The sequence below is a fragment of the Arvicola amphibius genome, chromosome 2 (genome assembly GCF_903992535.2).
Source record: "Arvicola amphibius chromosome 2, mArvAmp1.2, whole genome shotgun sequence".
NCBI classification, from domain to species: domain Eukaryota; kingdom Metazoa; phylum Chordata; class Mammalia; order Rodentia; family Cricetidae; genus Arvicola; species Arvicola amphibius.
The window spans coordinates 151,970,838-151,991,754 of NC_052048.2; the positions used below are offsets into that span (position 1 = coordinate 151,970,838).

Sequence of the window (20,917 nt, forward strand, 5' to 3'; positions counted from 1 at the left end):
TAGAGCTGCTTGTGCCTCTGAGCCATAGCACGCAATGACCCCCTTTTAGGCACACAGCGAGTCTAGTTGCCATCAAACAAATCATTGCACTTTACTCCAAATGCTTCATTCAAAAGCTCTGTCTCCCACAGGTGCCAGACAGAGATCGCCATGGCGGTACAGCCCAGAAACTGGTATTTCAAAACCGCCACTTTTTAGACCTGATCCCGCGGCCTGCCCAGGCAGGAAGAGCTGAGCCACAGGCATGGTCTCAGCTACTTTGTTCTCGATCCCGAGTGGGCCCAGAAATGCTCCATAGCCGGAGTCTGCACCGGTGGCAGGGCCCAGGAAGCTGCGTTTTAAAATGACTCAGCATTTTTTCTGCCGCTATTGCTGAAACAGGAAATCTCTCTAGGGCATGTCCTAGCAAACAGCAAAAAGCTGTGTTAAACTTTCTTGCCCTTTTTTTAAAGCCCTCTCAGGTTTTTAAGTGGATTTAGTCACCACGTTGCTCACCAATCTGTAGTAGGAGCTGCAGGCCGCTTCCCGCCACCCGGCTAGCTATACCTGAAATAATTACACTACACGGAAACTGTATTCATTTAAACACTACTTGGCCCATTAGTTTCAGCCTATTATTGGCTAACTCTCACATCTTGACTAACCCATATTTAGTAATCTGTGTAGCACCACAAGGTGGCGGCTTACCAGGAGAGATCTTAACCTGTGTCCGACTCAGAGAGGAGAGGCATGGCAACTGCCTGAAGCGTCTGCTTGACTCTGCTTTCTTTCTCCCACAATTCTGTTCTGTCTACTCTGCCTACCTATGTTCTGACCTATCAGGCCAAGGAGTTTTCTTTATTAATTAACCAATGAAACAACAGATATACACATGACCCTCCTCAATCATTTCTATGTGGAAGTTTTATAGGCTATTAATTCAGACAGTAATTTTGTCTGGTCATTTTCTTTGCCTGCCTGTTTTATGATAGTATGTTATCTATTTAATTTTCCATTTTGACTATTTTGGTCATGGTTTATCCATGCCTGTGCAATATAATAAGGTTTCCTGTGAAATCTGGAAATGCTTTTTAAAAACATTCATTCCTTGTCAATTTCATAATGCATACAATGTATCTTAGTCATATACTCACTCCCTTGCTCCCCAGACCTCCAATATAAGTCCCCCTTTCATATTGTCTCCTCACCACATTCTTGTTTGTGATAATTTGAGGAGTCTGAGTAGCGCTGACTCTGTGCATATGGCTGTCTACCTGTGGCCAGAGCCCTGAAGATAAAGGATTTCTTTCCCTAGCAGCAATTAGCCATAGCCCCTGCCAAGGTTACTTTTCTATTGCTTTGAATAGACACCATGATCAAGGAAGGCAACGTATGAAAGAAAGCATTTAATGATGGCTTGTTTAGTGTTTCAGAGGGGACCATCACAGTGGAGAGTATGGTAGCAAGCGGGCAGACATGGCATGGCACGGAGTAGTCATAAGTTGGAGACAGAGAGAAAGCTAACTGGGTTGAGTTTTTGAAACTTCAAACACCCTTCTCACCATGACACATCTCCAGCAAGGCCATATCTCTTAATTCTTTACAGATAGTTTTAGAAAATGCAGATCAAGCCTTCCAATATATGGGTCTATGGGGATCATTATCATTCAGATTACTACAGCCACTCAGCTAGGGATGGAGGTCTATGAGTCCCTCCCTTCTGTCCATGTGGGATTATTGACTGATTTGGCTTGTGCAGACCTTCTATAGCTAATTCTGGCTGCCATGAGTTTGGTAGTGAAGCGGCCATGTCATGTTCAAAAGCAGCATTTCATACTGGGATCTTTCATCCTGTCTACCCCCTCTCCTGTGATACTCCTTTCAGCCTCTCAGGAATGGATGTAGATGTACCATTTTGTTCTGAGTACTCAGAGTCACTTATTAGCTCTCTGACCATTTATAAATCTGTTAACTGCTGCTGTACAAAACTGAAACTTCTTTGACCTAGGTTGAAAGCAGTGCCTATAAACATAAATATTTAGAAGGCAAATAACTTGATAACATACCCAGTTAACAAAACAGCAGTACTAGATTTCTGTCACTCCTCTGCCCAGGTCCTGTGACCTACCTAGCCATGGGCTTTTGCGTAGGTTTACGGTATCGGGCATGAACTCCTGTGGAGCAGGCTCTCATCTAATCGGAAAGCAGTTGGTTACTCTGATAACTGTCCTGTCACTATTACTTCTATGGGCACATCTTGCTTGTCAGGTCATTATACCGGTATGCAGATTTGAGCACAAAATAAGTTCATTGATGACTTTTCTCCGCCAGTGACCTGCATAGCACCTTTCAACTCGGTGATATCTAGTCAGCAGACAAGATGTTTCCATATCAACTCCAGTTTAGTTTTAGAGGTACTTTTCATAAACTAATTAGAACATTCAGGTTACAAGTGATTTATTTTTATTTTTATTTTTTTTAAATTTACTGACTGATGTGTGGTTTAAAGACCAGGTCTCACTATGTAGCTGGAGCTGGTCTTGAACTTGTAACACACCTGTTGCTGTCTCTTTTGTGTTATAGGTGTGTACCACCATGCCTGGCTTTTAAGTACATGGCTAAGAAGCAGGTTTTTTATTTTTAGAGTAGATGCTAATTGCTTGTACAGTATAGTGGAAATGAATCAATTTTATTGCAAAATGAGTCTTATTCCCAGCCTCGAAACACCTTTATATATATATATATATGCGTATATATATATATATTAAAATGGTCTCTGTTGTTTATGTTTTAGAATATAAGCTTAGATGAGTATTGTTTTGCTATCTGGTGTTAAATTTATTATTCTTATATGCTTATAGACAGTGATGTATTGGGTTATAATAAAATTTGAGTTCTTTTGGGAGACTTTTAGACATATTCATTGATTTAGTTAGATCTGAGATGGTTTACTATAATTTCAGTTGTTTTTGAAAAATATAATAGATATATTATATGTTGCTTCTTGTATCTGTTAAACAGTAACTCCTAAGTCATAGCATTAGGAGAGGAGCCCCTCCTCCTCACATTGTGTGTAAAAGGTAGTAGATTTAAGTTTTAATTTTGTGGTTTGATAAATTATGTTGTGATGTAGAAATTCATTGCTGGATGGTTACAGTTATTTGTATAGTTCTATTTTTTTCTTTTGGGGTCAAAATTTAATTTTTTTTTTTTTATTTTACATACCAACCACAGTTCCTCCTTCTTCCCCTTCTCTCTCTCCCCTCCCCCCACCTTCTCCTTACCCAGTCCCTCATCCATACCTCAGAAAGGGCAAGTCCTCCCATGGAGAGTCAACTAAGTCTGGTATATCTATTTCAGGAAGGCCAAGCCCCTCCCCCCTGTATCAAGGCTGAGCAAGGTATTCCACCACAGGGAATGGACTCCAAAAAGCCAGTTCATGCACCAGGGGTGAATTCTGATCCCATTGTCAGTGACCCCACAAACTTCCCAAGACACAGAAATGTCACCCACATTAAGAGGGACTAGTTTGGTTTTATGCAGGTTCCCTAGCTACCAGTCCAGAGTCAGTGGGCTCCCACTAGCTCAGGTCAGCAGTCTCTGTAGGTTTCCCCATCATGGTCTTGACCCCTTTGCTCATACAATCCCCCTTCCTCTCTTCAACTGGACTCCCCGGGCTTGGCCCAGTGCTTGGCTGTTGATTTCAATATCTGCTTCTGTCAGTTACTGGTTGAAAGTTCAATGAAGACAATTAAGGTAGCCATCAGTCTGTTTACAGGGGAAGACTAGTCAGGCATGTGAGCATCCAGAGCAGCAGCCTGATGTATCTGTGTCACTGCAGCTCTGCTCTGCTAGCCCTCCCTGTTGAGGACTGCTCACTCCAGTCCTGAACCTTTCTGTGCTTGTCAACAGAGTTCTTTCTGGTGGGTTGATCACAAACTTAAAGGATCTAGAAAAATCTAACAACAGAGCGAGTCCTTTATCCCAGGTGGGAAGCTTGCAAGGTAGAACAGGAAAAAGAATGCAGAAGGCCCGTTTTTATAGAGTGAAAAGATAGGGCAGGGCCCTCATGCACATTCCTTAGATCTTTGCACTGTTCCATAATCTGTGTACCTTGCATTAAAATGTTTTACTTTATTGGAATATCTGTGAGTTCTGGAGCATCCATAGAAGTCAGAGATTGTAAAAGTGTTTACTCATTTTCCACAGATGAAATAATTGAATGATAAATCCAGCCTCCATTATGTCATTTGTGATTCTGTTCCAAGAACAAATACAATGTTTAGACATGTGTTTAAAAAAGTATATATATATCTGGTTATTTACCATTCTAGTTAGTGTGACCCTGGGAAAATGGGTCCTGAAATGAGGTGGACTAATGTCTTATGCAATAGCCAACTGTATCTGATGGAGGAAGGTCATCTGTCTATGTGTCACTTTCATTGGTTAATAAAGAAACTGCCTTTGCATTTTAATAGGACAGAAAATTAGGTAGGCAGAGTAGACAGAACAGAATTGTGGGAGAAAGAGAACAGAGTCAGACAGATGCCTTAGGCAGACGCCATAGCTCTCCTCTCTGAGATGGACGCAGGCTAAGATCTCTCCTGGTAAGCCACCACCTTGTGGTGCTACACAGATTACTAAATATGGGTTAAAGCAAGATATGAGAATTAGCCAATAAGAGGCTGAAACTAATGGGCCAGGCAATGTTTATATGAATACAGTTTCCATGTAATTATTTTGGGTAAAGCTAGCCTGGTGGCGGGACGCAGCCCGCAGCTCCTGCTACATGTATCCAGAGAATTAGACAGTTTATACTCTGAGGGTTAAGAAAATCACAAGGACAAGCCGCATGTGGAAAACCGTGTTTTTCCATAGAGGCCCATGAATAACAACAGCTGAAGTGAACTCACTTCTAACCTGCACCGTGAGGGGCATGAGAACACATTCGAAGAATAACCCCTTAGTTCATGGAGTACTAGAGGTTACAAGACTGGTTCACTTGGACTTTTCTCATAAGGTCTCACATGACTATTCTTGGACTGTGTCCTGACATTTGGGGAAGCTAAATGTCTGATTTGAGAACTTTTATCAGTTCAATAATTTCTTGAATTGGATTAAGAACTAAAATTCATTACGACTATATGGATTGTTATTACTAATGAGTAATAAAAAAACTATGTTGAAATGGGTATTCTTATATTGATTTACTTCTTATGCTATTCCAGTGGAAGAGATTTCCTTGTAGTTTTGCTTGTATTTGATTAATAATAGGACATTTCATTTTGATTAGCTGTGAGTACTTAAGAAAATATCATTCTTGGGAATTGACTCCTTTTCTTCAGCATGTAACACCAGACAGCTATATTCCGTGCCTGGCGGACCTGTGCAAAGCACTGTGGGAAGTCATGCTCAGCTACCACAGGACCATGGAGTGGCACGGGAAGCACGACAGTGAGGAGACAGCGACAGCGTCTGGTAGGAAACGGTTTGATTGCTTTCTTAAAACTCAGCTGTAACATGTGCCGCATTTCTCTCATAGTGGTGAGAAGGGACAAGGTCCACTTTAGGATTGAGGCATTTTAGTGGACATGCATTAAATGTTCGGCCAAGAAGGTCATTCAGACACTACAAAAGCTCAGTTTTCTTTGGGGAACTTTTCAAGTGGCACATAATTCTATTTTTGAGGGTACATGCTGATGGCCCTGGTGCTTAATTCTTTTGAAAAAGCATTTTTTTGCAATAAAATATTTTTAATATTTCAAAGGGGAATAAAATCTTGTTGCATGATACAAAGAAGAAGCTTGAAAACACTATACTCAGCAAAATAAGTCATCACAAAAAGACCAGAACTGCGTGATTCTGTCTATATGAGGTGTACAGGGTAGTCAAGTCCTAGAAAGTAGAATTGTGATTGCTAGAAACCAGAGAGAGGAGTTAAGGAAGGGACTTCAATGGGTAAAAAACATGGTGCTCCAGATGAAAAGAAGATATGAGTTATTTTGTACCATGACATACAGAAACATCTACACACACACACACACACACAACTCTGCCATCTTGAACATTTAAGATGATAAATTTTATGTTATATAGGTATCTGAACCACAATAATAAAAAGTAAGAAATCAAAATTTTACAGAGTACTTTTAGGATAAAATATTAAATCTGCAGTCTACAATTCTATTTAAAAGCTACCATCACATTCTGGAGGTGTCATTCCAATTACTTCAACAAAACAGAGCAAGTTGACATAGAACACAAAATTTGAAGTGAGTTAAAATCTCTGAAAATAAACCAAAGTTCTGTCACATGCAAGTTTTATAACATTAACCAAATTTCATAACCTTTCCAAGGCAGTTTTCTGTGTTGTGGCTGATGATGATGCTTTGTTGTTTATAATAACACATAGGACAATGTTACATTCCATGTGAGATGAGCTCTCTGTGTTAGCTTGCCTGATCATAGACAGTGCATGTTCTTTTTTTTCTCATTTTTTTTTATTAAAAATTTCCATCTCCTCCCCTCCTCCTCCCCCTTCCCTCCCCTCCCTTCCACCCATACCTCCACTCCACCCCTCTCCAAGACAAAGAGCCATCAGGGTTCCCTTCACTATGTTAAGTCCAAGGTCCTCCCAGCTCCCCCTAAGTCCAGGAAGGTGAGCAACCAAACTGACAAGGCTCACCATAGAGCCTTCACCTGGCATTGGATGGAGAAAATGACAGAGCCCCACATAGGAGCACCGGACTGAGCTCCCAAGGTCCTGATGAGGAGCAAAAGGAGGGAGATCATGAGCAAGGAAGTCAGGACCGTGAGGAGTGCGTTTACCCATTGAGACGGTGGGACAGATCTAACGGGAGACCACCAAGTCCAGTTGGAATGGGACTGATGGAACAGGGGACCAAACCGGACTCTCTGAATGTGGCTGATGGTGGAGGAGGACTGAGAAACCAAGGACAATGGCAATGAGCATGAACTCTACAGCATGAAAAAGCATTTTAAACAATATTTTTGTAGTGTTATTGATTGTAAACCTGGTAAGACACTGGTCTCAGATTTGTTAGGAAATACTCCATACTCACTATTACTTTAATTTGCAAGTTATGAAAATAAAGTTAGGTTCTAAGAATTAATAATTATATTGGTATTTTCCATTTTGAAAATACAGGAAGACAGTGTCATAAGAGATTTTAAACAGGGCTAGATAGATGGCTTAGCAGTTAAGAACACATACTGCTCTTCCATGGACTGTGTTTAATTTCCAGTAACCACATGGCAGTTCACAATTGTCTGTAAATCCAGTTCCAGGGTATCCAATACCCTCACACAAATATAAGTGCAAGCAAGATACCAATGCACATGAGATTTAGAAAAAAGACTTTTAAAGCATTTGTTTTTGTAAGGAAAATATACTTTTAAGTAGTTTGATATACAATTCTAAGTAATAAAGAAAGTGGGAACTTCTAATTTTACTAGGCATTCTTTTTAAATTTATGTCTCTTAAATGATCCTCTTCAAGCAGTAGCCAAGCTTAAATATTCAGATAATTGGAGGTTTTTGAGATGTCTCAGCCAGTAAAGGACTTGCCTGTCAGGCATGAGGACTTGCGTGTTAATCCCCTGTAACTGTGTAAAAAGCCATGTGTGTAGCTGTGTAGTTGGAGTTACTGGCCAGTCAACTTAGTGAAGTCAACAAATTCAAGGTTCAGTGAGAGGCCCTGTCTAACAAAGTGGAAGACAATTGAGGAAGTTACCAGTGTCTAGTTACTGACGCCATGACCAAAGCAGTTCTTATGGAAGAAAGCATTTAATTGGGAACTTGTGTACCAATTTTAGAAGTTTAGTCTATTATCATCATGGTGGTGAGCATAGTGGCAAGTAGGAAAGTTCTGGAGCAGTATCCTGATCTGAGAAATCCTAGGCCTGGCATGGCGTTTTGAAACTTCAAAGCCTATCCCAGTGACATACTTTCTCCAACGAGTCCATATGTCTTCCACCAAGGCTGCACCACCTATTTCTTCTAATTCTTTCAAATAGTTTCACTCCCTAGTGACTAAACATTCAAATATATTAGCCTGTGGGACCCATTCTTATTTAAACCACCACACCACAACAACCTTTGGCTTCCACAAGTACATGCACATACACACATGTGCACCTGCACACCACATTCACCTATACACAGAAGTAGTTGTAAAACATAATTTTATTAGCATTTGTTTAATATCGCATAAACCATGCTATGTCATGCAATTTAATTTTTATGGTCTTTTTGCTGAACTTATTTTTGATAACTTCTAGTCTCTGGGTGCCTGGTTTCTGTGATTGGGTAAAGCAGGAAATACCTAAATCTTACTGTTAGATTAAACGGAATTTTGAAGCCATGTTAGAAGACATGTCTAATCATACATGTAAACAGTAAAATTAAGATCCCCCCCCCAAAAAAAATGTCTCATGGGGTAGAAATGTTGTTGAAGAGGGTAAAGGGAGACGGAGGAAAGGGGAGAGAGCGGTTAGGTAAACCATTATTGCAAACCCGGGCAGCTCGGTGGTCACGTACCTGCTGAGCATGTGCAGGGTGGAGTTCATTCAAAACTGGAATTCCTAGGCTCACTGGGCCAGGCTTTCACAGCACGTATTCTGCTTTGTTACTCATACTTTTTTCTAGGTATGGGTAGTGGTAAGATACTTCAGCACCTTTTTATTTTAAATTTTCTAATACATTATTTAATGATAAACCAAAGGACAGCTTTCAGGTAGAATCAACATATACATTAGATATAAGAACTGCTAAATATGCATACTTACAGGTCCAATACAAATGCTAAAACAAAAAATGTAGAGAATAAGATACGACCTTTGTGGTGATGGACCTTACCATTACCTGCTCTAATCTATGTCTTAAGAGAATTTAAGTTCTCTGACTAATTCAGCAAACCATCAACAATGTGTAGGCCTCTAAATAGTTAAATGCAGACATGCAAGAGTACAATGGTAAGAATTGGTGATAGGAAATTATTCCCAGTCCCTTTGTAAAGCTAAGGGCCTTTAGAATTCATTTTCTGTAGCTCTGTAGTGATACTATTTGCCATCCTAACACTTTAAGTCCTAAACAAACTGCTAAAGTTATAGTTTAGATGCATGGCTAAGCTGCTGGGTCACCACTGCTAGGTCGTGCATGTAGTCAAGCTCTGGCAGTGCCCATAGGTATTTCTGTTGACGGGCAAGGATGGCCTCTTCCTAGCTACAGCTGGGCTCCTTGCCAGCCTAGAGAGGATAGTGCGCTAAGAGCAGCACACTAAGCTACAGTCCTTTTAAACAGGTGTGTGTTTGTATGTCCAGAAGGAAAAGCTTTCTGAGGAACAATGTTGATTTTGCTTGTTGGACTGGATATTGCTAAATATTTTGTGTAGAATGATTACTATTATACCTCATTATAAAAATATAATCTGAATTATAAAAATAAAAACATGCAGATTTATCTCATTTTGTCTTCTAGTCTTGTTGGCATGCATATTACCTGATAGTTGAATTAACAGGTATTCTAGTGCCCTGGCACCAGCCTGTCACATGGTCTTGAAGTAGGTGGTTTGTGACTCTGGGGCCACACTGCCTTCATTGGACTCCTAGGCCCATTCACATGTATAGTTTATAGCCTTGGGTTTATTTAGCATTTCTCTATGTTACCTATGTGTCAAAGGGATTTAATCACAATACCTGATTTTACTATTATTTTGAATGCATATATATTGAGCATATTTTCTTTTTTTTTTTATTTTATCTGTATGGGTGCCTGTACGTCACATGCATGCCTGGTGCCTGTATATACCAGAAGAGGGTGTGGAATTCACCCAACCAAAGTTACCGAAGGTTGTGAGATCCATGTAGCTGCTAGGACTCTAACTCTCTGGAAGAGTAGCTTGTGCTCTGAACTATTGAGCCCTGAAATTTTTTTTTTTAATCTTTGGTTGGCTTATAAAAATGAGAGAACAGTAACAACAAAATATTTAGGAAAAAAATACACTTAATTAAAAACATTCTATTATTTTGCTTTGTTTTCAGAAGGAAGTAACGTGATGAGTACTGAAGAAGCCAGTTTTGATCGTAGCTATGTGAGACAGAAACTGGAGCACGGCCTTACGCGGATATGGCAGGTTTGCTGTATTTTCATGTTTACTTCCACAGAAGCTGTGAACCAAACATTCATGTTGTGGTTGTCATAGACATTCTTTTTTGAAACTTTGTGTGTTTGTACTCTCTGCAGGCTTAATCATATGCTTACTTATCTTTAGAACAAGGCTATCATTTAACTTAATTTCTATAATTAGATGATAATTATATCGACTACAATGAGCAATAGAAAGAAAAAGTCTCTTAGTTTGAAATTTTCCATTGGGAATATTCATGTGATCCATGACTAAGGAAATTTCCTAAAGAATAGTGCCTGTTTTTTTTTTAAATTGAGTTGTCCTATTTATTTTTATTTAGTTTACTTGAATTCCTCTTTTCTTAATTTTAGGAAAAAAATGTAGGTGACATTTGGGTCAAAATATAAGGAAGAATAAATAATAGTTTAGTTCTTTGTGAGCTTCTTTGAGGAAAACTGTGTGTGTGTGTGTGTGTGTGTGTGTGTGTATGAGTGTGTGAGTGTGTGTGTGTGAGTGTGAGTGTGTGTGTGAGTGTGTATGTGTAGAATTTGGGCTGCTGTCAGTGTGCTTCATTTGAACTACTGTAATGACTGGACTACTTCAAACGAATAGGAATTGATTCTTATAGTTCTGGGTCTGGGAAGTTCAAGTCAGAATTCTTAGAGTTTGTGTTGGGTGAGGTTCTGCTTCCAGTTTCACAGATGGTGCCTTCTGCTGTGCCTTCCCTTGCGGAACAGGAAAGCCGGGTCCCTTGGGCACCAGTCCCAGCCCCAGGGATCCCACCTGCATGACCTTAAAGCCCTTCTGAGGGCCCTGCTTTCTGTTGCTCTCACCTTTTAGGTTGGACACTATCACGTGAATTATAAGTAGACCCAACTGTGAGACTGTAATGTGACCTTCTTATATTTTCTTTCAGTTGCCTGTTTTCAGCTGTGATCGGAAACTTACTTAAGATATGGTTCTTCCTAGATCAAAGTATAATTTCTTTGGAATCTTTGAAACCTTGAAAAACTCTACCCACCCCCTAGTTAGGTTGCCCTTCAGTTTGATTATCTCCTATACGGATCTCTTAAAAAATTATTTAGGGAAACATCCTCAAAATGTAAATTTCCTAAAGATTCATTTATCTTTATAATTTAGTGCTCTGGTTTATGACAACCATATATTGGGTTATACAATTTGGTTTATTTAACATTTGAATATATTTATGTTCTAGTTATAATAGTTTTGACTTCTTTATTTTCTCTTATGAGAATATTAATCTATTATGTGTTTATCAAATAATTGTGATTTGGGGCTCTTTTTGTTTGAGCATTATATATATATATATATATATATATATATATATATATATATATATATATATATATATATATATAGACTCATGCTCATTAAATATACATCCAGGGCCAGACATAAATTTTTTGTGATTTAGTCTCCTTATAGACCTTAATTGTACTTAATTTTTTTCTTTATTATTATTATTATTATTATTATTACAAATTTTCACCTCCTCCCCTCTTCCCATCTCCCTCCCCCTCCCTCCACTCCCCCTTCCCCTCCCTCTCCAGTCCAAAGAGCAGTCAGTGTTCCCTGCCCTGTGGGAAGTCCAAGGTCCTCCCCTCTACATCCAGGTCTAGGAAGGTGAGCATACAAACAGACTAGGTTTCCACAAAGCCAGTACATGGAGTAGAATTAAAACTCAGTGCCATTGTCCTTGGCTTCCTTGCCCTGACTTCCTTGCTCATATTCTCTCTCCTGCTCCTCATTTGGACCTTGGGAGCTCAGACCAGTGCTCCAATGTGGGTCTCTGTCTCTAGCTTCATCCATCGCCAGATGAAGGTTCTATGGTGGTATGCAAGGTATTCATCAGAGTGGCTATAGACTAGGGCCATTTCAAGCGCCCTCTCTTCAGCTGCTCAAGGAATGCTGGGGATATCTCCTTGGACACCTAGGAACCCCTCTTGCCAACCCTCAAATGGCTCCCTTAATTAAGATATATACTTCCCTGCTCCCATATCTACTCTTCCTTCATCCCAACTGTCCCATTCCCCCAAGCTCTCCCCATCCTCTGCTCCTCATTTCTCTTTCCCCATCTCCCCTTACCGCCACCCCACCCCCACCCCCAAGCTCTCCATTTTTGCCTGGAAATCTTGTCTACTTCCAATATCCAGCAGGATAACTACATGATTTTTGTTGGGAGGGGGGTTCACCTTCCTATTTAGCTTCTCTAGGATCATGAACTATAGGCTCAATGTCCTTCGTTTATGACTTGGATCCACTAATGAGCAAGTACATACCATATTCATATTTTTGGGTCTTGGTTACCTCACACAGGATAGTGTTCTCTATTTCCATCCATTTGCATACAAAATTGAAGATGTCATTGTTTTAGACCGCTGAGTAGTACTTTAATGGGTATATATTCCACACTTTCTTTATCCATTCTTCTCTTGATTGGCATCTAGGCTGTTTCCAGGTTCTGGCTATTACAAATAGTGCTGCTATGAACATAGTTGAACAAATGCTTTTGTAATTTTATAGGGCATCTCTTGGGTATATTCCCAGGAGTGGTATTGCTGGATCCTGAGGTAGGTTGATCCCGAATTTTCTGAGAAACCACCACACTGATTTCCAAAGTGGTTGCACAAGTTTGCATTCCCACCAGCAATGAATGAGTGTTTCCCTTACTCCATATCCTCTCCAGCAAGGCTATCATTGGTGTTTTTTATTTTAGCCATTCTGACAGGTGTAAGATGGTATCTCAAAGGTTTTTTTTTTTTTTTTTTTTTTTTTTTTTTGGTTTTTTGAGACAGGGTTTCTCTGTGGCTTTGGAGCCTGTCCTGGAACTAGCTCTTGTAGACCAGGCTGGTCTCGAACTCACAGAGATCCGCCTGCCTCTGCCTCCCGAGTGCTGGGATTAAAGGCGTGCGCCACCACCGCCCGGCTCAAAGTTGTTTTGATTTGCATTTCCCTGATGGCTAAGGAGGTTGAGCATGTCCTTAAAGTGCCTTTTGGCCATCTGAACTTCTTCAGTTGAGAATTCTCTGTTCAGATCAGTACCCCATTTTTTAATTGGGTTAATTAGCATTTTAAAGTCTAGTTTCTTGAGTTCTTTATATATTTTGGAGATCAGACCTTTGTCTGTTGCGGGGTTGGTGAAGATCTTTTCCCAATCAGTAGGCTGCCTTTTTGTCTTAATGACAGTGTGCTTTGCTTTACAAAAGCTTCTCAGTTTTAAGAGGTTCCATTTATTCAATGTTGCCTTTATTGTCTGTGCTATAGGGGTTCTATGTAGGAAGTGGTCTCCTGTGCCCATATGTTGAAGACTATTTCCCACTTTTTCTTCTGTCAGGTTCTGTGTGTTCAGATTGATATTGAGATCTTTAATCCATTTGGACTTGAGTTTTGTGCATGGTGATAGATATGGATCTATTTTCATTTTTCTACAGGTTGACAACCAGTTCTGCCAGCACCATTTGTTGAAGATGCTTTCTTTCTTCCATTGTATACTTTTAGCTCCTTTTTCAAAAATCAGGTGTTCATAGGTTTGTGGGTTAAGATCCGGGTCTTCTATGTGATTCCATTTGTCAACTTCTCTGTTTTTATGTCAGTACCAAGCTGTTTTCATTACTGTAGCTCTGTAATAGAGTTTGAAGTCAGGGATGGTAATGCCTTCAGAAGTTCCTTTATTGTATAGGATTGTTTTGTCTATCCTGGGTTTCTTGTTTTTCCAAATAAAGTTGATTATTGTTCTCTCAAGGGCTGTGAAGAATTTTGTTTGGATTTTAATGGGGATTGTGTTGAATTTATAGATTGCCTTTTGTAGAATTGCCATTTTTACTATGTTGATCCTACCCATCCAAGACCATGGGAGGACTTTCCATTTTCTGTTGTCCTCTTCAGTTTCTTTCTTCAATGCCTTAAAGTTCTTGTCAAATAGATCTTTCACTTCCTTGGTTAGAGTTACCCCAAGATACTTTATGCTATTTGTGGCTATCGTAAAAGTTGAAGTTTCTCTGAATTCCCTCTCTGCTTCTCTATCCTTTGTGTATAGGAGTGCTATTGATTTTTTTTGAGTTTATCTTCTAGCCTCCCACTTCACTAAAGGTATTTATCAGCTGTAGGAGTTCTTTGGTAGAGGTTTGGGGGTCACTAATGTACACAATCATATTATCTGCAAATAACAAAAGTTTGACTTCTTTTTTTGCAATTCAAATCCCCTTGATCTCTTGATGTTGTCTTATTGCTATTGTTAGAACTTCAAGAACTATGTTGAAGAGTGGACAGCCTTGTATTGTTCCTGAATTTAGTGGAATGGCTTTGAGTTTCTCCCCATTTAACTTGATATTAGCTGTTGGCTTGATATATATTGCTTTTATTATATTTAGGTGTGATCCTTGTATCCCTAACCTCTCCAAAACCTTTTTCATAAAGGGGTGTTGAACTTTGTCAAATGCTTTTTCTGCATCTAATTAAATGATCATATGGTTTTTTCTTTCAGTTTATTTATATGATGGATTACATTGATAGATTTTCCTATGTTGAACCAGCCCTGCATCTCTGGGATGAAGCCTACTTGATCGTAATGGATAATTTTTCTAATGTGTTCTTGGATTCTGTTTGCCAGAATTTTATTGACAGTTTTGCATCACTAATGTTGATGAGTGAGATTGGTCTGTAATTCTCTTTCTTGGTTGGGTCTTTGTGTGGTGTTGGAATCAGGGTGACTGTGGCTTCGTCAAAAGAGTTTGGCAATGAATCTTCTGTTTCTATTATGTGAAACACATTAAGGAGAATAGGTATCAGCTCTTCTTGGAAGTTCTGATAAAATTCTGCATTAAAACCATCAGGTCCTGGACTTTTTTTGGTTGGGAGGTTTTTTATGACAGCTTCTATTTCCTCACGACTTACAGGTCTATTTAAATTGTTCACCTGGTCTTGATTTAATTTTGGTAAATGGTACTTATCTAAAAACAAGTCTATTTCTTTTACATTTTCCAACTTTGTGGCATATATGCTTTTATAATAAGACTTAATGATTCTCTGGATTTCCTCAGTGTCTGTTGTTATGTCCCCCCTTTCATTTCTGATCTTGTTAATTTGCATGTTCTCTCTCTGCCTTTTGATTAACTTGGATAAAGGTTTGTCAATCTTGTTGACTTTCTCAAAGAACCAGCTCTTTGTTTCATTGATTCTTTGGATTGTTTTCTGTGTTTCTATTTTGTTTTCAGCCCTCAGTTTAATTATTTCCAATCTTCTACTCCTCCTGGGTGTGTCTGCTTCTTCGTTTTCTAGAGCTTTCAGGTATGCTGTTAAGTCTCTAATGTGAGCTTTCTCTGTTTTCTTAATGTGGACACTTAGAGCCATGAATTTCCTCTTAGCAGTGCTTTCCTAGTGTCCCATACGTTTGGGCATGTTGTGTCCTTATTTTCGTTGAATTCAAGGAAGATTTTAATTTCCTTCTTTATTTCTTCCCTGACCCAGGGGTGGTTCAGTAGTTGACTGTTCAGCTTCCAAGAGTTTGTAGGCATTTTGGGGGTAGAATTATTACTAAATTCTAACTTTATTCCATGGTGATCTGATAAGACACAGATGGTTACTAATATTTTTTTGTATCTGTGGAAGTTTGCTTTGTTACTGAGTATGTGGTCAATTTTCGAGAAGGTTCCATGAGCTACCGAGAATAAGGTATATTCATTCCTATTTGGGTGGAGTGTTCTGTAGATGTCTGTTAAGTCCATTTGATTCATAACCTCCATTAATTCTCTTATTTCTCTTTTAGGTTTCTGTCTGATTGACCTGTTCCTTGGTGAGAGAGGAGTGTTGAAGTCTCCTACTATTAGTGTGTGTGGTTTGATGGCTGCCTTGAGTTTTAGTAATGTTTCTTTTATATAAGTGGGTGCCTTTATATTAGGGCCGTAGATATTCAGGATTGAGACTTCATCCTGATGGATTGTTCCTGTTATGAATATAAAATGTCCTTTTCCATCGCTTCTGATTGAATTTAGTTTGAAGTCAACTTTGTTAGAAATTAGTATGGCCACACCAGCTTGTTTCTTAGGTCCATTTGCTTGATAATCCTTTTCCCAACCCTTTACTCTGAGTAGATGTCTGTGTTTGTGATTGAGGTGTGTTTCTTGTAAACAGCAGAATGTTGGATCCTGTTTTCGTATCCAATCTCTTATCCTGTGCCTTTTTATAGGTGAATTGAGTCCATTGATATTGTGATATTAATGACCAGTGGTTGTTAACTCCGGTTATTTATTTAATTTTTTTGGTAGTAGAGATTGTTTGTTTCTCTTCTTTGAGTTGTGCTGGTGAAGGGTCACTAGATGTCTTGAGTTATTGTGGGCATTGTTGGACTCCTTGGTTTGTGATTTTCCTTCTATTTCTTTAATCCTTGATTTGTGTCTACGTATTGTTTAAATTTGTTTTTATCCTGGAATATTTTGTTTTCTCCATTTATAGTGAATGAAAGCTTGGCTGGGTATAGTAATCTGGGCTTGCATCCATGGTGTCTTAGTTTCTGCAGTAATACATCTATCTAAGGCCTTCTGGCTTTCATGGTTTCCATAGAGAAATCAGGTGTAAGTCTGATAGGTTTACCTTTATAAGTTAATTGACCTTTTTCCTTTGTAGCTCTTAATATTCTTTCTTTATTCTGTATGTTTTGTGTTTTGATTATTATATGGCAAGGGGATTTTTTTTGATCCAGTCTATTTGGTGTTCTGTAAGCTTCTTGAACCTTCATAGGAATATCCTTCTTTAGGTTGGGAAAGTTTTCTTCTATGATTTTGTTGAATATATTTTCTGGGCCGTTGAGCTGTAATTCTTCTCCTTCTTTTACCCCTATGATTCTTATGTTTGGTCTTTTTATTGTGTCCCAGATTTCCTGGATGTTTTGTGATGAGAATTTTTGGATTTGCTGTTTTCTTTGATCAGTGTGTTTTTTTCCTCTATGGTATCTTCAGCATCTGAGATTCTTTCTTCTATCTCTTGTATTCTGTTGTTTATGCTTGTCTGTCGTCTCTGTTCATTTACCTAGATTTTCCATATCCAGCTGGCCCTTGGTTTGTGTTTTCTTCATTGCCTCCATTTCAGTTTTCAAGTCTTGAACTGTTTCCATTATCTCTTTGATTATTTTTTTCTTGGTTTCCTAGGATATCATTTACGGATTTACTCATTCCTTCAAACTCTGTTATTCTTCTCATCCATTTCTTTAAGGGAGTTTTTCACCTCCTCTTCAAGGGACTCTATCACTTTCATAAAGTCAATTTTTTTCTACTTCTTCTTGATTAGGGTGTTCAAGTCCTCCTGTTGTAAGTTTGCTGGGTTCTGGTGTTTTCGTGTTGTTTTTCAGATTGTTGGAGGGATTCTTTCATTGGCGCCTGCCCATCTCTTCCTCTGAATGCTCTCCGATGGATCTTCTGGTACAGGATTAGTCCCTTGCTGGCCAGGGACCTCGCAGATAAAACGCCTACCTTGCTGCAGGCAGGCTATTGAAACAAAGGATCTCCAGCCCGATTGTACTCACTGCCCCATCCCAGCACCCAAACAGGCCGAGCTGGGGGATCTTATGGCCCTGAAGAAGGCTTAATTGTACTTAATTGAAACTAGCATGTTCACGGTAGAATTTCTGGTATTCAGTGTTTCCATTTGCAATGCCTGGCCTCTCATGTAATTATCCCATCTGACATTTCAGCTTGATGATATTTCTGGTACATGGCAATCTATTCCATGAGAAATTTAGTATACCATTCCAATGTAAACATTTGGCCTGTTTGTGGAAGTCATCGTACTTTTAAATATAATTGTTGTGTTTTTTTGAGTTGATTGTCATACTCCATCCAGGCTTCAAGTTTAATGTGTTGCTTCTACTGCCCCTTGTTAGCCCCCATGTTCTCTACTCCAGTATTCAACCTGTTCCATATTATTTTAATTTGTTTTGTGAATTATTTTTTATGTGTTTTCATAGATTCTCAATGACTCTTGTTAATGAGTAGTCCTTTATCTGTTATTTTTCTTTTTACTTACTTTAAGTGCAGATAGTATTTTTTTTTTTGCCAAACTATGATTTGTGTCTTTTTGTCTTATGCTGTACATCTCGCCTTTCTCCATGTAGAGCTCAGCTTAGTGCTCTCCTGGCAACTGTATATCTGTATCTACACTGCATATTAGCTGTTGTATCCATAGTGCCGAGAAAATTATCTGAGCTGCTTCATAGACACTCAAGAATGGTTTTATTTTTTAAATTATTCTACAATTTCTAACTTTTGCATTTTTTTAAAAAATTATAGGAATCATTAATTCATTGTGTATTTTGTTTGATATCTGAACAGTAAATGTTTTCCTTCTGTTAGTTAAGTTTCTTCTTCATCAATTTCTGGATAATTCTACTCTTGTCTAATTCATTTGTTCCAAGATATAGAGAAAAAAAATGTGACTCTGAACCTCCATTTGAGACTTAGCTTTGCCTTGAAACAGGCACAGGAGCTGAGAGAAAGTAATACTTGACACTCTAGTTCCTGTTCCTCTTCAGGGACGGAAATGCCTGCTGAACAAGGATCCTTTTATTTAATACAGAAAACCATTAGCATAGTGTTTTTGACATAGTTAAGTAATCAAAAAAGCAGGATTTTTTTTTTAAATTCAGTAATTGTAAGTGTTTTATGTATGCTGTTTTCTTTTACTGAATTATTTGGATTATTTATCTGAGCATTTCATTCTATTATTTTAAATAGTTTGTAGTATATTTAATGTATTACAAGTCTTTCAGCATTACTCAGAACTTTTATTCCATCCTTACATAGTTTCACTTTTTAGCTGGGCGGTGGTGGCGCACGCCTTTAATCCCAGCACCCGGGAGGCAGAGGCAGGCAGATCTCTGAGTTCAAGGCCAGCCTGGTCTCCAAGAGCTAGTTCCAGGACAGGCTCTAGAAACTACAGGGAAACCCTGTCTCGAAAAACCAAAAAAAAAAAAAAAAAAAAAAAAAAAAAGCAATTATTGCCTATACGCGAATTTTAGGATAATTGTTCAGAAGAAAAATTCTTGTGATTTTGGCTGGAATTTGATGAATTTGGAAAATTGGTCTCTACTGATCAGTTATCTGCTCATCCGCTCTGTGCCATTACTCTCAATTTACTGGTTTCTTTTTTTTTTCCAGTTTATTTATTTTTTATTAAAAATTGCCATCTCCTCCCCTCCTCCTCCCCCTTCCCTCCCCTCCCCTCCACCCACACCCCCACTCCCTCCCTCTTGAGGCCAAACAGCCATCAGGGTTCTCTACACTATGTTGAGTCCAAGGTCCTCCCAACTCCCCCCAGGTCCAGGAAGGTGAACAACCAAACTGACAAGGCTCACACAGAGCCCGTCCATGTCGTAGAGACCAAGCCCATCGCCATTGTCCTTGGCTCCTCGGTCAGCCTCCACCATCAGCCACCCTCAGAGAGTCCGATTTGGTCGCATGTTCCATCAGTCCCATTCCAAGTGGACTTGGTGGTCTCCCATTAGTTCTGTCCTGCCGTCTCAGTGGGTGAACGCATCCCTCATGGTTCTGACTTTCTTTCTCATGATCTCTCTCCATCCGCTCCTCATCAGAACTTTGGGAGCTCAGTCCGGTGCTCCAATGTGGGGCTCTGTCTCTATCTCCATCCATCGCCAGGTGCAGGTTAAGGCTCACAGTGAGCCCGTCCATGCTGTAGAGTTCACATTCATTGCCGTTGTCCTTGGTTTCTCAGTCCTCCTCCACCATCAGCCACATTCAGAGAGCCCGGTTTGGTCCCCTGTTCCATCAGTTCCATTCCAACTGGACTTGGTGGTCTCACATTAGATCTGTCCCACCGTCTCAATGGGTAAACGCACTCCTCACGGTCCTGACTTCCTTGCTCATGATCTCCCTCCTTTTGCTCCTCATCAGGACCTTGGGAGCTCAGTCCGGTGCTCCTATGTGGGGCTCTGTCATTTTCTCCATCCAATGCCAGGTGAAGGTTCTATGGTGATATGCAAGGTATTCATGAGTATGGCAATAGGATCTGGACATTTCTGGCACCCTCTCCTCAGCTGCCCAAGGACCTAGCTGGGGACATCTTCCTGGACACCTGGGAACCCCTCTAGAGTCATGCCTCTGCCAACCCTAGAATGGCTCCCTTATGTAAGATACATAATTCCTTGTTCCCATATCCACCCTTCCTATATCCCAACCATCCTATTCCCCCAAGCTCTTCCCATCCTCCACTTCACACTTTTCTCGCCCCATCCCCCCCTCCCCCCATCACACCCCACCCCTATGTTCCCATTTTTTGTCCGGCAATCTTGTCTACTTCCAGTATCCAGGAGGATAACTATATGTTTTTCTTTGGGTTCACCTTCTTATATAGCTTCTCTAGGATTTTTACGAATTATAGGCTTGATGTCCTTTATTTATGGCTAGAACCCAATTATGAGTGAGTACATCCCATGTTCATCTTTTTGGGCCTGGGTTACCTCACTCAGGATGGTGTTTTCTATTTCCCTCCATTTGCATGCAAAATTCAAGATGTCATTGTTTTTTACCGCTGAGTAGTATTCTAGCATGTATATATTCCACACTTTCTTCAACCATTCTTCCACTGAAGGGCATCTAGGTTGTTTCCAGGTTCTGGCTATTACAAATAATGCTGCTATAAACATAGTTGAACAGATGCTTTTGTAATATGATTGGGCATCTCTTGGGTAAATTCCCAAGAGTGGGATTGCTGGGTCCTGGGGTAGGTGGATCCCAAATTTCCTGAGAAACCTCCACACTGCTT

General features: G+C 39.6%; 1 protein-coding gene across 1 annotated transcript in view; it reads left to right on the top strand.

Moving 5' to 3' along the window:
- The window catches only part of Vps50 (VPS50 subunit of EARP/GARPII complex), a 132,679-nt gene that overhangs the window by 42,325 nt on the left and 69,437 nt on the right, over positions 1-20,917 (top strand). The window contains exons 13-14 of the mRNA XM_038320371.1: positions 5,325-5,457; positions 10,041-10,132. Of these exons, the coding sequence (XP_038176299.1) occupies positions 5,325-5,457; positions 10,041-10,132 (225 nt within the window). The remainder of the gene's footprint in view (positions 1-5,324; positions 5,458-10,040; positions 10,133-20,917) is intronic.